Here is a 12,369-nt window from a genome sequence, read left to right as displayed (position 1 = left end):
CAAGAGTTCAAGAACACTTCCTAAGGGTCTGGGCACAAGCCAAGAGGCACAAGCCAACAGGTGCAGTTGCAAAACATACACTTTTTTCTCCCTGCATTTTTACCTTTAACCTGCAACCTATAACAAACCTTCCAACATACTTCCTTTTTTACCTTGATGTGGGAGGCATTAATGTATCCTGTATTGTTTTCTTTGGTTGGTATCAGCTCCACTCGATTCTCCTCATAGGGGACCACCTCGCGGATTCGGCTGCGCTCAGCATTTTCTGGAAGAGCCGCTGTGCTGAAAATGCCGTTTGCCTTTTTCTTTGGAATTTGCTCATATTCTGTGAACACCATACCCTCTTCTAGCTTCTTCTTCAAGGCTCTGAACTGCAACAGAAATTAATCTTCAGCTCTCTGAATTATCTTATCCAAAAACACCAAAAAAATAACCAAATTTCTTAAGGTCTTTACAGTGATAGTGTTAATAAGGGATTTCAAAATGTACAATACTTGATTATTTGGTCTCATTATTAACCATGTTGCTAATTTCTCTTGTCTGATAACCATTTTCCTCCTCACTCCTACTGTAAACAGAATAAATCTGTAAGAACTAGCAAAAGCTTAAATTCAAAAATCAATATTTTTGCTATTAACATCACTGTTTAAAGTCCTAATGATAAGGAGATATTATTAATCTTAACTATGCAAATATCCTTTTCTCCACTTAAATAGCTGCTTTTACTGAGCTAAATTTTAAGATGACACTTGTCCACAGTTGTATAGCTCTTAAATCCCCCCCTTTCTTTTTTCTTCCCTAACCTCACTACTAATTACAATTACAAAATATTAATTGGATTAAATGATCCCTCTAAAGTCCCTTCTGGCTATAAAAACATTCTAATACTGGATACATAACTGGCAGAAATCTGACATCCTAATGTTATCAGCACTCTATTAAATTTATGCAACCTGTTTCTTAACCTTCTGACAGCAATTTCAGGAACTAAAACTAAACACTATTGTGCAACTTTCTGCTTTTCAAAACCAAAGTTCTTACAATATGTTATCCCAACATCGATAAATCAGATACATTTTATATCCACATAAGGGGATAGATCTTAAAAGTACTCTATGAATGCTTGGATAAAAGAAATCACTTCCTTAGAAATGGTAACTGGTGACAAAAATCATAAGAATTGAGAGCTATAGCAATTGCTTAACTCCCTCATTTTACAAAAAAGGAAAGAGGCCCAAAGAAATTGAGTGACCTGACCAAAACCTTATGGCTTGTTAGGGGCTCTCTTTTTAGGCAAGTACCGATATACCAACTTGACAAAGCAGGAAGACCGAAACAAAGAAACATTAGATGTTGGGAAGGATTGATTTAATACAACACAGTTAGAGCAGATCTTCCTAATCTCAAATTGAAGGATTAATTCATCAAACAAATCTTAGTGCTAGCAAGTTTGGGCAATGAGGGAGCTTTGGGATCCTAAGACCGACCACAGGGAAGGAATCACATGTTTGACAAGCCCGGCACTTACCCTCTCGTCCATGGGAATCCGGGTGGCATCAACTCGACTCTCTTCCCGCCCCGAGACCCGTGCCACCGAGAGCCCATTCAACGCTGCCAACATCAGCGGCCTCTTCTGTGTCTCCAGACCTGCCATCTTCTGCTTCTCTAGATTCTTGTGGCAAGAAAAGGCATGTTCTCATTGTTTATAATACCAGGAAGAGGGTTGGAATGTGTTTTAATCTCCCCAAATCTGCAACTCCTCAGCCAAGGAATGCATACAACCACCATTAGGAGGGCAAATTCAAACACAGCCTCTCCATTATTCTCACTCTGTTGAGAAAGCCAGTTCCTACAGGACTCCTAAGCTTTTATTTTTAATAATTAATTCATTAGAAAGACACATAAATAAAATCAGAGAAAAGACTCCCTACAAATACACCCTGCCATGGGGCTCACAAAAATAAATAAATAAATAAAAACAGGTATGTGCAAGACACTTTAGAATAATGAGGGCTGAAGGGAGACAGGATAAGGAAAAGAGAAACAGAATACATGAATAATCGAAGCCAATCACAAGGATGGATGTTTTGCGCCGATTGAATAATACAAAATTTGTAGAACTGCTTGTTGTGTTGTTGATTGAGAGATCCAAGACACATAAATTGTAGAGAAAAATCTTCCTCAATTTCTAGCCTGAGGGGCTAAGACTGAGGATGTTAATCCTATATTTAATCTCTGGTCCTGGGGGTACCTAGTAGTATCATCCCCAGAATGACAGCTGATGTGGTTGAGCAAACTCACTAACACGAAACCCGGCTGGGGTCACCTGCGATGACCCACCAGGCATTACCCTTCATGCTTCATCCAGGGGGCCAGAAGAATGGACGTGAGGGCTCCCAGTGTCTATGGTGGACATGCTGGATGTGATGAGGCTGCGGGAGAACATGGATTTGGGGGCTGAGCAGAACATTTAGGGAAAGGTTTTGACATTTGCACCCAGCTCTAGCTTGTGGCTTTTTGATTTCCATACACTGTCCTCACCCACACCTTTCCCCTGAAACTGGACTATTCGGGGCACTGGCTGGAAGGTCTACTGCCTTGCTTCTCCTGTCCATGAAACTCACTGAGGTCTGAAAAAAATCTCTTTCGACTCATTTCAGGCAAGCCACTGAGAGCATTACCTAAAAAATAATTTTGTCTTAGACATTAAGGGAAGAACAGAGGGACGTCTGTAAAACAAATGAGTTTTACAGAGTTTAAAATTTTGATCCAAATTGAAGTAAAACAATTTGCAGATTTTTTTGACTGCCACAGATGAAGGGGTCATCTAATCCCTGGTTTCTTTTCAAGCCTTTAGAGGCTTTTTCTCTTAATCATTTATAAATTTACTTCCCAGAGAGGTGTCTCGATTGGAGCCATGTGCTGGTAGACTACACGGGATTAGTGGATTACTCTAACTCTGGGTAGAGGGAACCGTGTTACACCCTCACATGTGTCTCAGGGTCACTGCAATGTCACCTACGGTCAGGATGGAGCCTTTGTGAGTGATGCTGCCAATAGGACACCTGTTCCAGTGACAGGGCCCAGCCACTGGATAAACCAAAGGAGCATCTCAGAGGAACACCAACAGTGAGAAAGTTAGAAAAGTACACTTTGACTTCAGCCAAGAGGTATAATCCTCACAAGAATGGTCATGGTTTCTCAATTCCAAGTACCCCCTGGGGGAAGATTTTGGATTTAAATTTGAGGTCTTCATTTGTTTGTTTTTGTGAGACAGAATTATCTGTTCTCCTGTCCCCTATTTCAGTTGGGAATCTATTTCACTCCTCTCCGAAGTTTTGAGAAAGCAATAGTTCTAGAAAAAATGGTCCTGAGCTCCTCTCGACAGTCCTTCTGCTTTCTTCCTACCTGCTGCATAAGGTGATGCTAACTGGGCCTAAGACAAAGAGCAATGAGCTTGTCTTTCTTGGGAAAGGATTCCTACCCACCTAGAGAACACTGAAACCCCCAGTGATACATCAAACTATGTCTCTTAGCTCCTTCCAACTCATCCTATTAGCTTTTTACCAGAGATAAAAACCCAAATAACTCAAGATCTGACCTGGTTTTTCCTCCTTTCTGGATCTGACTTCTGGTTAGGGGGTTAGTGAAGTGTCTTCGAGGCAGCAGCAGGAGCCAGAAAGAGGAGCTGTAAAGGCGGCAGGCCTGAATCATCCATCAAATAGACAAGCAGCTCCAGAATTACGGAGAGCTGCCCATAGGGCAAATTCTCACCATACCTTCCTTACCCCCACCCCCCAGGTTTCCATCTGCTTCCAGTTTCCCATTGTTTTCTTTTCTTTTTTTTTTTCCTTTTTTTGTCTTTTTTCGTGTCCGGCAACGGATCGCAACCCTCAGTGTCGCGCCCGTACCGGACCGGGACTGGCAACGGAATCGCAACCCTCGGTGTTGCGTCCGCACCTTGCTCAGCCAGTGAGTGGGAACCGGTCTGTATGTGGGATCCGAACCCTTGGCAGGAGCGCGGCGCACTGTAGCAGTGCACCACCGGGCCGGCCCATTCCCATTGTTTTCTTATCAAGAGGGCCCCAGGATGGCCACAGTAGCGTTCTCTCTCACGCCAGCAAAAGCTGCCCATGGGGAGGAGGACAGAGAAGTATCTGAGATGTGGAGAGGCTGCTTAGGCCATGGGGTGAGTTTCTGCATTAAAAAAAAAAGCAAAAGCAAAAACAAAAACAGAGGGAAGAGGGAGAATCATCTTGAGCTTCAGAGCCACGGGCATTGTCACCACCTTCCCTGCCTCCTGGCTCACAACGAATCTCCTAACCTCCCTCTAGGGCCTGGACACAGCAGAGGTTCGCACTCCCTGAGCTTTGAGCATATGGGATTTGACAAAAACTGATGGGAAAATGAAGTAGAAAAGGGGGTAATTAAGTTCCTGAACTAAAAGTTACTGGATGAAATTTGCTAGTCACTATTGTCCACGTGAATGGAATGAAACAGCATGTGGAGGAAAAAAGCAAGTGGTAGAAAACCCCTTGCTCCTTTGTGACAAAGCAAGGAGCTCTAAGAAGGGGACCCCAGGCAGAATTTTGGCTACAGGCTATTTGTTTAATAGGAGTAAAAAGAGGAGAGGATGAATATGACCAAAGTGAGGTTATGGGACCACGTGGACATCCTTAAGTATCTCATTGGCAGGGGAAAGAGCTGAGCTGAATGCTCAGACTGATAGGCTCTTGATGCTAATTTTGCTTTTAAGGGGCCCGGGACCAGGAAGTGTTGAAAAATCCCTTTCTACCAATGGATTTTTTTTTTTTTTCAAGCTGGGAAAGCTCCCCCAACAGCGTGGCACCCACCCCGTGTTTCCCTCCATTCCCAGCCAAAGCTTTTCTTTGCCACAGGCACAGGTACATCTTTTCACTATTTCCCTCTGGGTTTGCAGCAAGTGGAAAAAGTTACGCCTGAACCAAACTCTTCGCACTTCTCTACCCATGGCCAAAACTGTGAGGCTGAGAATGCTCTTAAGGTTTTTGTTTTTTAAAGTAACAAAGTTGCTATGGATAAATCAAGGAACTTGGCTTCTATAAAACTTTCAGGAGAGAAAAAACCTAAGGATACTAGAGATGGGCAGAGGGAGGGCAGGGGTTCAGGGAGTGATAGGTTGGGTAAAGGACATAAAGAAAAATCATGATGTGTAAATATGCTAATAATAAATAATAAAAATTAAAAAATAATTATAAAGAAAGAAATAGCTAAAACATAGAAAAACAAAACAACAACTTTGGCCCTTGATTGTTCTTTTCAGGTTGATTCCCAAAGATGAGTTAGGAAGATTTGTAAATGAAAGGAGCCAATAAACTCCATCAAAGCAAATTTAAGGTTACAACTGTTCTGGAGCTCCTAAAATAAGGCCCAGCTTGTGGTACAGTTGTGGTGAATGAAAAGAAGTCATCAAGCTGGGTTTGATGAGTTATAATGAGATGATTTTTTTAAGGGAGTGAAAATTTCCAGGACAAGCAGCAATGGAGATTTATAAAGCAGCACCTGCAATCCAGCAGTTTTCTCATTAGTGAGAGAGTCACTTTGTTCTTCCACCTGCACAGTCTTGCTCTGGTGACATAACTGGCCCTGCAGATTATATGTATTCTGAAAAAAGGCTATTCATGCCTAATACTAGGATGTGTCTTCAAACACAATAATTGTATCTGTCTGTATGTATATGCATATTTACATATATGTGTGTGAATTTGTGATAGAATAAGTTCCATGGGGATTTGAAGCTCAATAGTAAGCTTCCAAATTATATATCCAATTACTATAATTTTCTTGAATTTGTATTAAACGTAAAATAAAGTTAGGCATATCCCAGTCCAGACATTACTGGCGAGCTATCCTGACATACAGGTCTATGTGGAAAGCTCTATAGGGATGTTGTTCTTTTCGGTACAAAACTATGCTATCTAATTGAATCATTGTACAGTATATGCATATATTGAAACAACATACTTTACCCACAAATACGTACAAGTAAGTAGTAAATAAAAAAAAAAAATCTAATTGGGGGGAAAATGCTTCCCCCTATAAAACCAAAACACTAAGAGTCATGGGGAGGTGACCTTCCAGCAGCTTACACAACGGGAAGTCTGGGCCCTGAATACACAGCAAAATGCTGGCCTAGACACTGACCTCGACAATGTCCTAACACAATTATAGCACTCTGTACCAAGTATACCTGCTAGAAGCCATCTGTGAGAGTGGGAGATTTATGTGAAAGGGCAAAAACTAACATTTTGTGAAACAAAACACTACCCGTCTAAGTGCCCAGTGACTGTTCTAAAGCCTGGCACGTCCCTGTGTGCATATGGGGTGGCTGTCAGCGGTGCAGTGCCCGGGCAGAGGCACTCACCCTCAGCAGCATCTCCCTTTCTATGATGCTGTCCTCCAGGGAGAACATCTCAGACACAGGTCTCTCCTTCACAGGCTCCTTCTTGACCCTCTCCTTCACGCTCGTCAGGTCAGGTTCAGAGATGGAAGGACCCAGGGAGGCCCCGTTGACAGCCAGCTGGTCAGGTCGGGACACGCTGATGGCCTTGGCGGGCCCCGGCCTCAGCACCCTGGCTCTGGCCATGGCGGGGGGCAGGCTGACCTGGTCTGGCCTCAGCGCCCCATTGCTGACGCTCTTCCTGGGTCCCGGGTACTCGGGCGGGGGTTTGTTGGGGATCCGGGCCAGGGCCGCCTGCAGCTGGGCACTGTACTCCATCTTCTCCCGGAGCGCGGGGATCTGCGGCACCACCTCAGGGGCCTCCTCCTCCTCCTCACTCTCGCTGCTATGGATCAGCATGGTGGCGTCGGAGAACGTCTTCTGGTGGCGGTACTGCGGCAGCTGGCGGGCCTCATGGCCACCAGGGCCCTCAGCGGGTGGGCCCTGCTCCCGGAGGGTGTTGTGGCGCACCATGGGCAGGTGCAGCGACTTGAGCGTCATGGCCTCCATGCCCCGCACCATGCTGTTCATCACCTCCAGGCTGTGGCGCTTGTTCACCGTGCCGTGGTGCTTGGTGGCCGTCAGGGGCTCGCTCACCTCCTGGAGAGACTGGTGCACCACTGGGGAGCTGTCCTCCTGGAAGGTCTTCACTGACAACTGCACCTTCCGGGTCACCAGGTCCGGGCTGCTGCCGCTGACATACTGATGGCGATGGCTGGCAAGGTCTGGGGTGCTGGTGGCAGGGCGGGGCCGGGGATAGGGGGGCGGTGGCCTGAAGAGATAGTTCTTGAGCATGTGGGCTGCGCTGTAGTTGTGGGAGCCTTGGAGCTGCATGTTGGCCAGCTCCGGGGTGCTCACCGTGTGCGAGATGGCACTTGTCCCGGGCTTGCTCGGTACTGTGTTATTCTTCGGGTTCATCTGGTCAGATGGACTGACAAGTTTGTTACCATAGCCCCCTGGCGGCCCATAAGGGACGGTGTAGGGGTGTCTCTCCCGCATCTCCGGTTGGCTGTACACCAGATCCTCTGGCTGGTTGTAGGCGTGGGTGTTGATGATGTTGAGGTTCCGCAGGGACTGGCTCTGGCTGTCTGTATGCAGGATCCCCCTCTTCATCTGACGCATAACTGTCTCGTAATCGGGGGTTGGCCTGTAAGATGGCACGATGATTGCACTATGCCGGTGGCTAGGTATGTAGTCGGCCCGCATGATGTCACTTCCAGGGATACTGAGGTTGGAGGACATGGGAGAAGCCTGGATGAAACTTTGCGAGCAGTTGAGTGAGTTGACACTGTGAACGCTGCACACGCTGCCATTGGTGACGGTGCCATTTAAATAATTCAAATCCAGGCTGTTGTGAGAGTTGCAATAGAAGGCCTCTTCGTTCCCATGGAAAATGCTGTCTACGAGAAGTCAAACAAAGGGACGTGAACCTCCAAGCCATCCTGCCTCACTCATGGGGTGACTTTTAAATAAATCATAAAAAGTGAAATCCCATGGTCTCCACCCCCATATTCCACAGAAAAACTGATACTATCTTGGATGAGACACCAACATACAGAAAGAACACATTAAAGCATATTCCCATAGAAGCAGAGTCACTTTGCTAGCCTGATTATAAAAAGTACTGTTATTAAATAGTCTTAATTATCTCAGTTTTCATGCTCACACCTTCTACTGCAGAGGATTCAAAATGGCCAGGAGATGATATTAGAAACTAATTATCCATTTAATATACTGTTTATCATATAAATGTTTTCTACCATCCAAGGTTTTCTACCATCTCCTTTTCTGAGATGCAGCTGGTATAATGATGAAAAGACACTGATTTTCATATCCAACCTCCACCATTAACCTCTCTGTATCCTAATTTCTATATCTGTAAAGTGGAAATAATAATAGTACCTGTAGGTTTACTTTGAGGATTAAGTGAGACAATGAACAGCAAGTACTTATAACAGTGCCTGGCACATCATAATTGCTCTACAAATGTTAATTGTTATTTCTATAACTGCTATTACCACAGTAACGGGCTTTTTCACACCTTTTGTGTGGGAGATGTTTTGGGAGAAAAAGAGGAATAAAGCAGATTTCCTCTTCTCCGAGAAGCAATATGTGCACTGAGAAAGGGGCTGGAGGTGGGGAGGTGAGAAGAAAAGCTCGAAGAAGGGTTGGGACTGTGTACTCCAGTTACTCTGGATGCCCACAGTCTCTGCCACCACGAGACCCCGGCTGACCGCTGCAAGCTTCCTGATACTGGCAACGAGGGTGGACACATCCAGTTGGGCTTAGCCGTCTCTCTTTCTTCTCTAAGCCCATTTACAAAAGGAGGAGAAGAGAACTGGCTCACTGCCCTGGCCCCAACTCCCCGAGCAGCCAATCCTGGGGACATTTTTTTCTCAAGGGTCACTGATATTTTAGGCCTTTCACAAATTGAACCTACTGGCCACTGTCATCCAGACAAAGACAAAGTTAAACTGAAAACATCTCTGCCATTTTTTAAAAAAAAAGTCTTCTTTGCCCTTTATTGGTATTCAACTTTTCGTCTTAAGGGGGAAAGTGGCTGAGCCAGGGTTACCTTGTGAAGTGTGTGTCTCCGAGTAGTGCTCGCCACACTGGACGTGCATGGGTGGCAGAATGCACAGCGGCTGCCTGGGCTGAAACAGAGAACACAGCAGAGACGGCCATCGACTCTCACAAGGCAGTCCCCGTCACCATCTGAGGTGGCTCTCCATGCCACCCCTGACCCCACCCTCTTCTCATCTGTACCCCCATCTCATCACTAAGTCTGGGACTAGAGGACCAACAATGGAGAAATCAAGAAGTTAGTTCAAGATCAGAAAGAAACAGAGGATACCATCAGAAGACTGCATGTAGCTATTTATTTTCTGCGTTCGAACACACGTGCAAAATTCTCTATGCCTTCTTTAATGGGAATAACTCAGAACAGGTACATTATAAGCCATTTAAGAAATAGGAGAGTAAGGGGGACACCTGTTTCATCCGATGCAAAACCCTGCTTACAAGCTCCTCCACATCAGCACAGCTGTGCTTATGGCCTTAGGCCACAGCTCCACTCCAACCTCAAATAGGGACAGGGTTAGTGTTACGCTGGGCCCAGTGGTAAATTTATATGATTATTCGCTAATGTGATTTAGAGCGAGTCATTTAACCTCATTAGGTCTCAAAATCCTGTCAATCAAATCACACTACACCCTCCCCCTACTGCAAACATCACCCAGTTTATTCACATATTGGGGATCCAGGTAAGAGTTTGTCTGATGAAAGAATTTTGGTGTGAAAAAAGACCTTAAGTTTGTAAGCCACCAAACAGAATGATCTCTAATGTTTCCATTAGCCTTACAGATATTATTGTAAAAGTTATTCTTTTAGGAGAGAAGCTGAGAACAAACCAAGAAGCCCAAAGCCAGCAGGGGTTAGACTTTCTCAGCATCCGTCAGCAGCAGAAGGGCCAGAGTTTACAGCTGGGAAGATAACCCGCCTATCATTTTCTCTGCTTCTAACAATGCTTAAGCATCAGAAAGGTAAATAAAGAAGATAATAAAGACAAGGATCCAAAAATTTAAAGGGATGAAGAGAGAAAAAATAAAAAACTGAAATTAAACTAATCTAAAAAAGTAGTTCAAGGAACTAAAGAAAAGGTGCCGTATCAGCTCTCCTCAACATTCCCAAGTCTCCCTTTGGTTAATTTTTGAGTTGCAATTTAAAATATTTTTCCTCTTCCTGGCAATAGGTAATTCAACTCAATTTTTCCATGGCTAGACAGCTGGTTTTAAGGCTTTTTTTTTTTTTTTAAACAGTGGGGAGGGATTTGTAAAAGGGAATAGAAATACATGGAAAGGCAAGGTGGTTTATATCCCCCTCCTACTATTTTAAAAAATCCAGTAAGTGCCTGTTTATGAACTGGCCGAATTGAACAGGCAGAGGACAATAATACCTAATCCTCCAAATACCACTTCAGGATTATATTATTTATTTCGTATCTTTATATACACCAACATATTATTCATTTCCAGATCTATTAATATACAAACAAATGAGATGCCAAAATATGGGCAGAAGAGGAAGAGAAAAACATCCACCACAGGCAGAGGACAATAATACCTAATCCTCCAAATACCACTTCAGGATTATATTATTTATTTCATATCTTTATATACACCAACATATTATTCATTTCCAGATCTGTTAATATACAAACAAATGAGATGCCAAAATATGGGCAGAAGAGGAAGAGAAAAACATCCACCAGCAGTCCTGGTTATCAGCAAGAAGCCAAGAGACAATGTTATCTGGTCTTACCCTCAACCACTGCAAAGAACTCTTGGTGAAATGGTTTAAAACTAAAGAACAGGGGAAAGGGTGAACCCAAGAAGCCGATCAGTCTTCCTGTAGACTGTCTTCTTCGAAATAAAATAGGTAAGCCTCTGTATCTTCTCTGGATTAGTAGTGTGCAATCAGATGACAAGAGAGCCTTAAAACTCTTGGCCCTCCAAGGTGTTTCATGAACATAAATAAAAAATTATCTCACTAAGTAAGACATTTGGACTCTAAAGAAGGGAAAAGGAAAATAACATTAATGAAGGAGAGGAATAAAGAAACAGTGCCATGAGCAAATCTATTGATGCACCAGGGGGAGAAACCAAAGCACCCCTTTAGCTCTCCAAGGCAAAGGGCCACATGTGAGATATTGTGCAGGATAATGAGATTACTAGAATTCATGTGGGTACTTGGGAATTATTATGTGATGATATAATGGCTCAACTCAAAAATTCTGAGTCCATGTCCATTCATTTTCCAGAGAAAAATTTTCCTTAAAACTTTCCTTTTAAAAGCCAAGTTAAAGACACTCTATAGGGTACATTGCATATGAAAAAAAATTCAGTTATATTCTCCTATAAACGCAAAGGATCTGTTCATCTAGAATGTTTATTTTGATTTTGTGTAAAAAACTCATAACTAGAAATAAAAGACTTATAAGTTAAAACAAACAGAAAACTTTAAGGGAAACCAACTCTTCACATCTTTCTATTATCTTTGAGTAATGCTCGAAATGGCCCAAGATAGAACACCTGCTGGGCAGAATGATGTCCTTTGTGTTCTCACAAGATCTCACCTGGTCATGATGCCCTAGTCATCTCTGCCCTCAAATTAATAACAAAGAACACTCAACAGTCAGACTACGTGATTACTGAAGAATTTACACATACCAGAGAGGACCGGCTCCAGGTGGGTTGGCGTCTGATGGGGGGTGGAGAATTTGATTGTCTACACAAAAAGTTGCAAAAATGAGAATGGTCATTATTACTGATCAGACTTAAAAAGATCAGACAGACAAGAGAGGGAGAGAAGGGGATATACATGTTAAGACTTACAACAAAACATAAACATTGTTTATTTCTGGATGGTAATGTTCAGAATAATTTCAACTTCCTTTTTTATTCTTTTAAAAATACTAAATAAATACAAAGGATCTTCAAAAAGTTGATGGAAAGATCCGTGTTATCTTCTAATTCAATTTTTCCGTGAACTTTTTGAAGTATCCTCATAAGTTTTACAAAGTAATATTAAAAGAATGAGGCTTATTTCTATAGAAAGACTGTGGGAGAAATAAGACTGAAAAACATCACCATTATTACATGAATTTTTAAAAATTATACGAGTATTCTTGTGCATGTATAAAATAAAATCTTTCATGGGCCGGCCCGTGGCTCACTCGGGAGAGTGTGCTGCTGATAACACCAAGGCCACGGGTTCAGATCCCATATAGGGATGGCCGGTTAGCTCACTGGCTGAGCGTGGTGCTGACAACACCAAGTCAAGGGTTAAGATCCCCCTTTCCGGTCATCTTTTTTTTTTTTTTTTTTTTTTTT

At 43.3% G+C, this 12,369-nt stretch overlaps 1 protein-coding gene across 1 annotated transcript in view; it reads right to left on the bottom strand.

Moving 5' to 3' along the window:
- Positions 1 to 12,369, bottom strand: part of PTPN14 (protein tyrosine phosphatase, non-receptor type 14) — a 111,825-nt gene that overhangs the window by 17,395 nt on the left and 82,061 nt on the right. The window contains exons 10-14 of the mRNA XM_008583162.1: positions 11,707 to 11,764; positions 9,054 to 9,132; positions 6,404 to 7,878; positions 1,529 to 1,672; positions 153 to 371 (exon numbers count right to left, since the gene is read on the bottom strand). Coding sequence (XP_008581384.1) covers positions 153 to 371; positions 1,529 to 1,672; positions 6,404 to 7,878; positions 9,054 to 9,132; positions 11,707 to 11,764 — 1,975 coding nt within the window. The remainder of the gene's footprint in view (positions 1 to 152; positions 372 to 1,528; positions 1,673 to 6,403; positions 7,879 to 9,053; positions 9,133 to 11,706; positions 11,765 to 12,369) is intronic.

This window comes from Galeopterus variegatus, unplaced genomic scaffold, assembly GCF_000696425.1.
Source record: "Galeopterus variegatus unplaced genomic scaffold, G_variegatus-3.0.2 Scaffold2843, whole genome shotgun sequence".
Lineage (NCBI taxonomy): Eukaryota > Metazoa > Chordata > Mammalia > Dermoptera > Cynocephalidae > Galeopterus > Galeopterus variegatus.
This window is presented reverse-complemented; position numbering and strand designations above follow the sequence as displayed.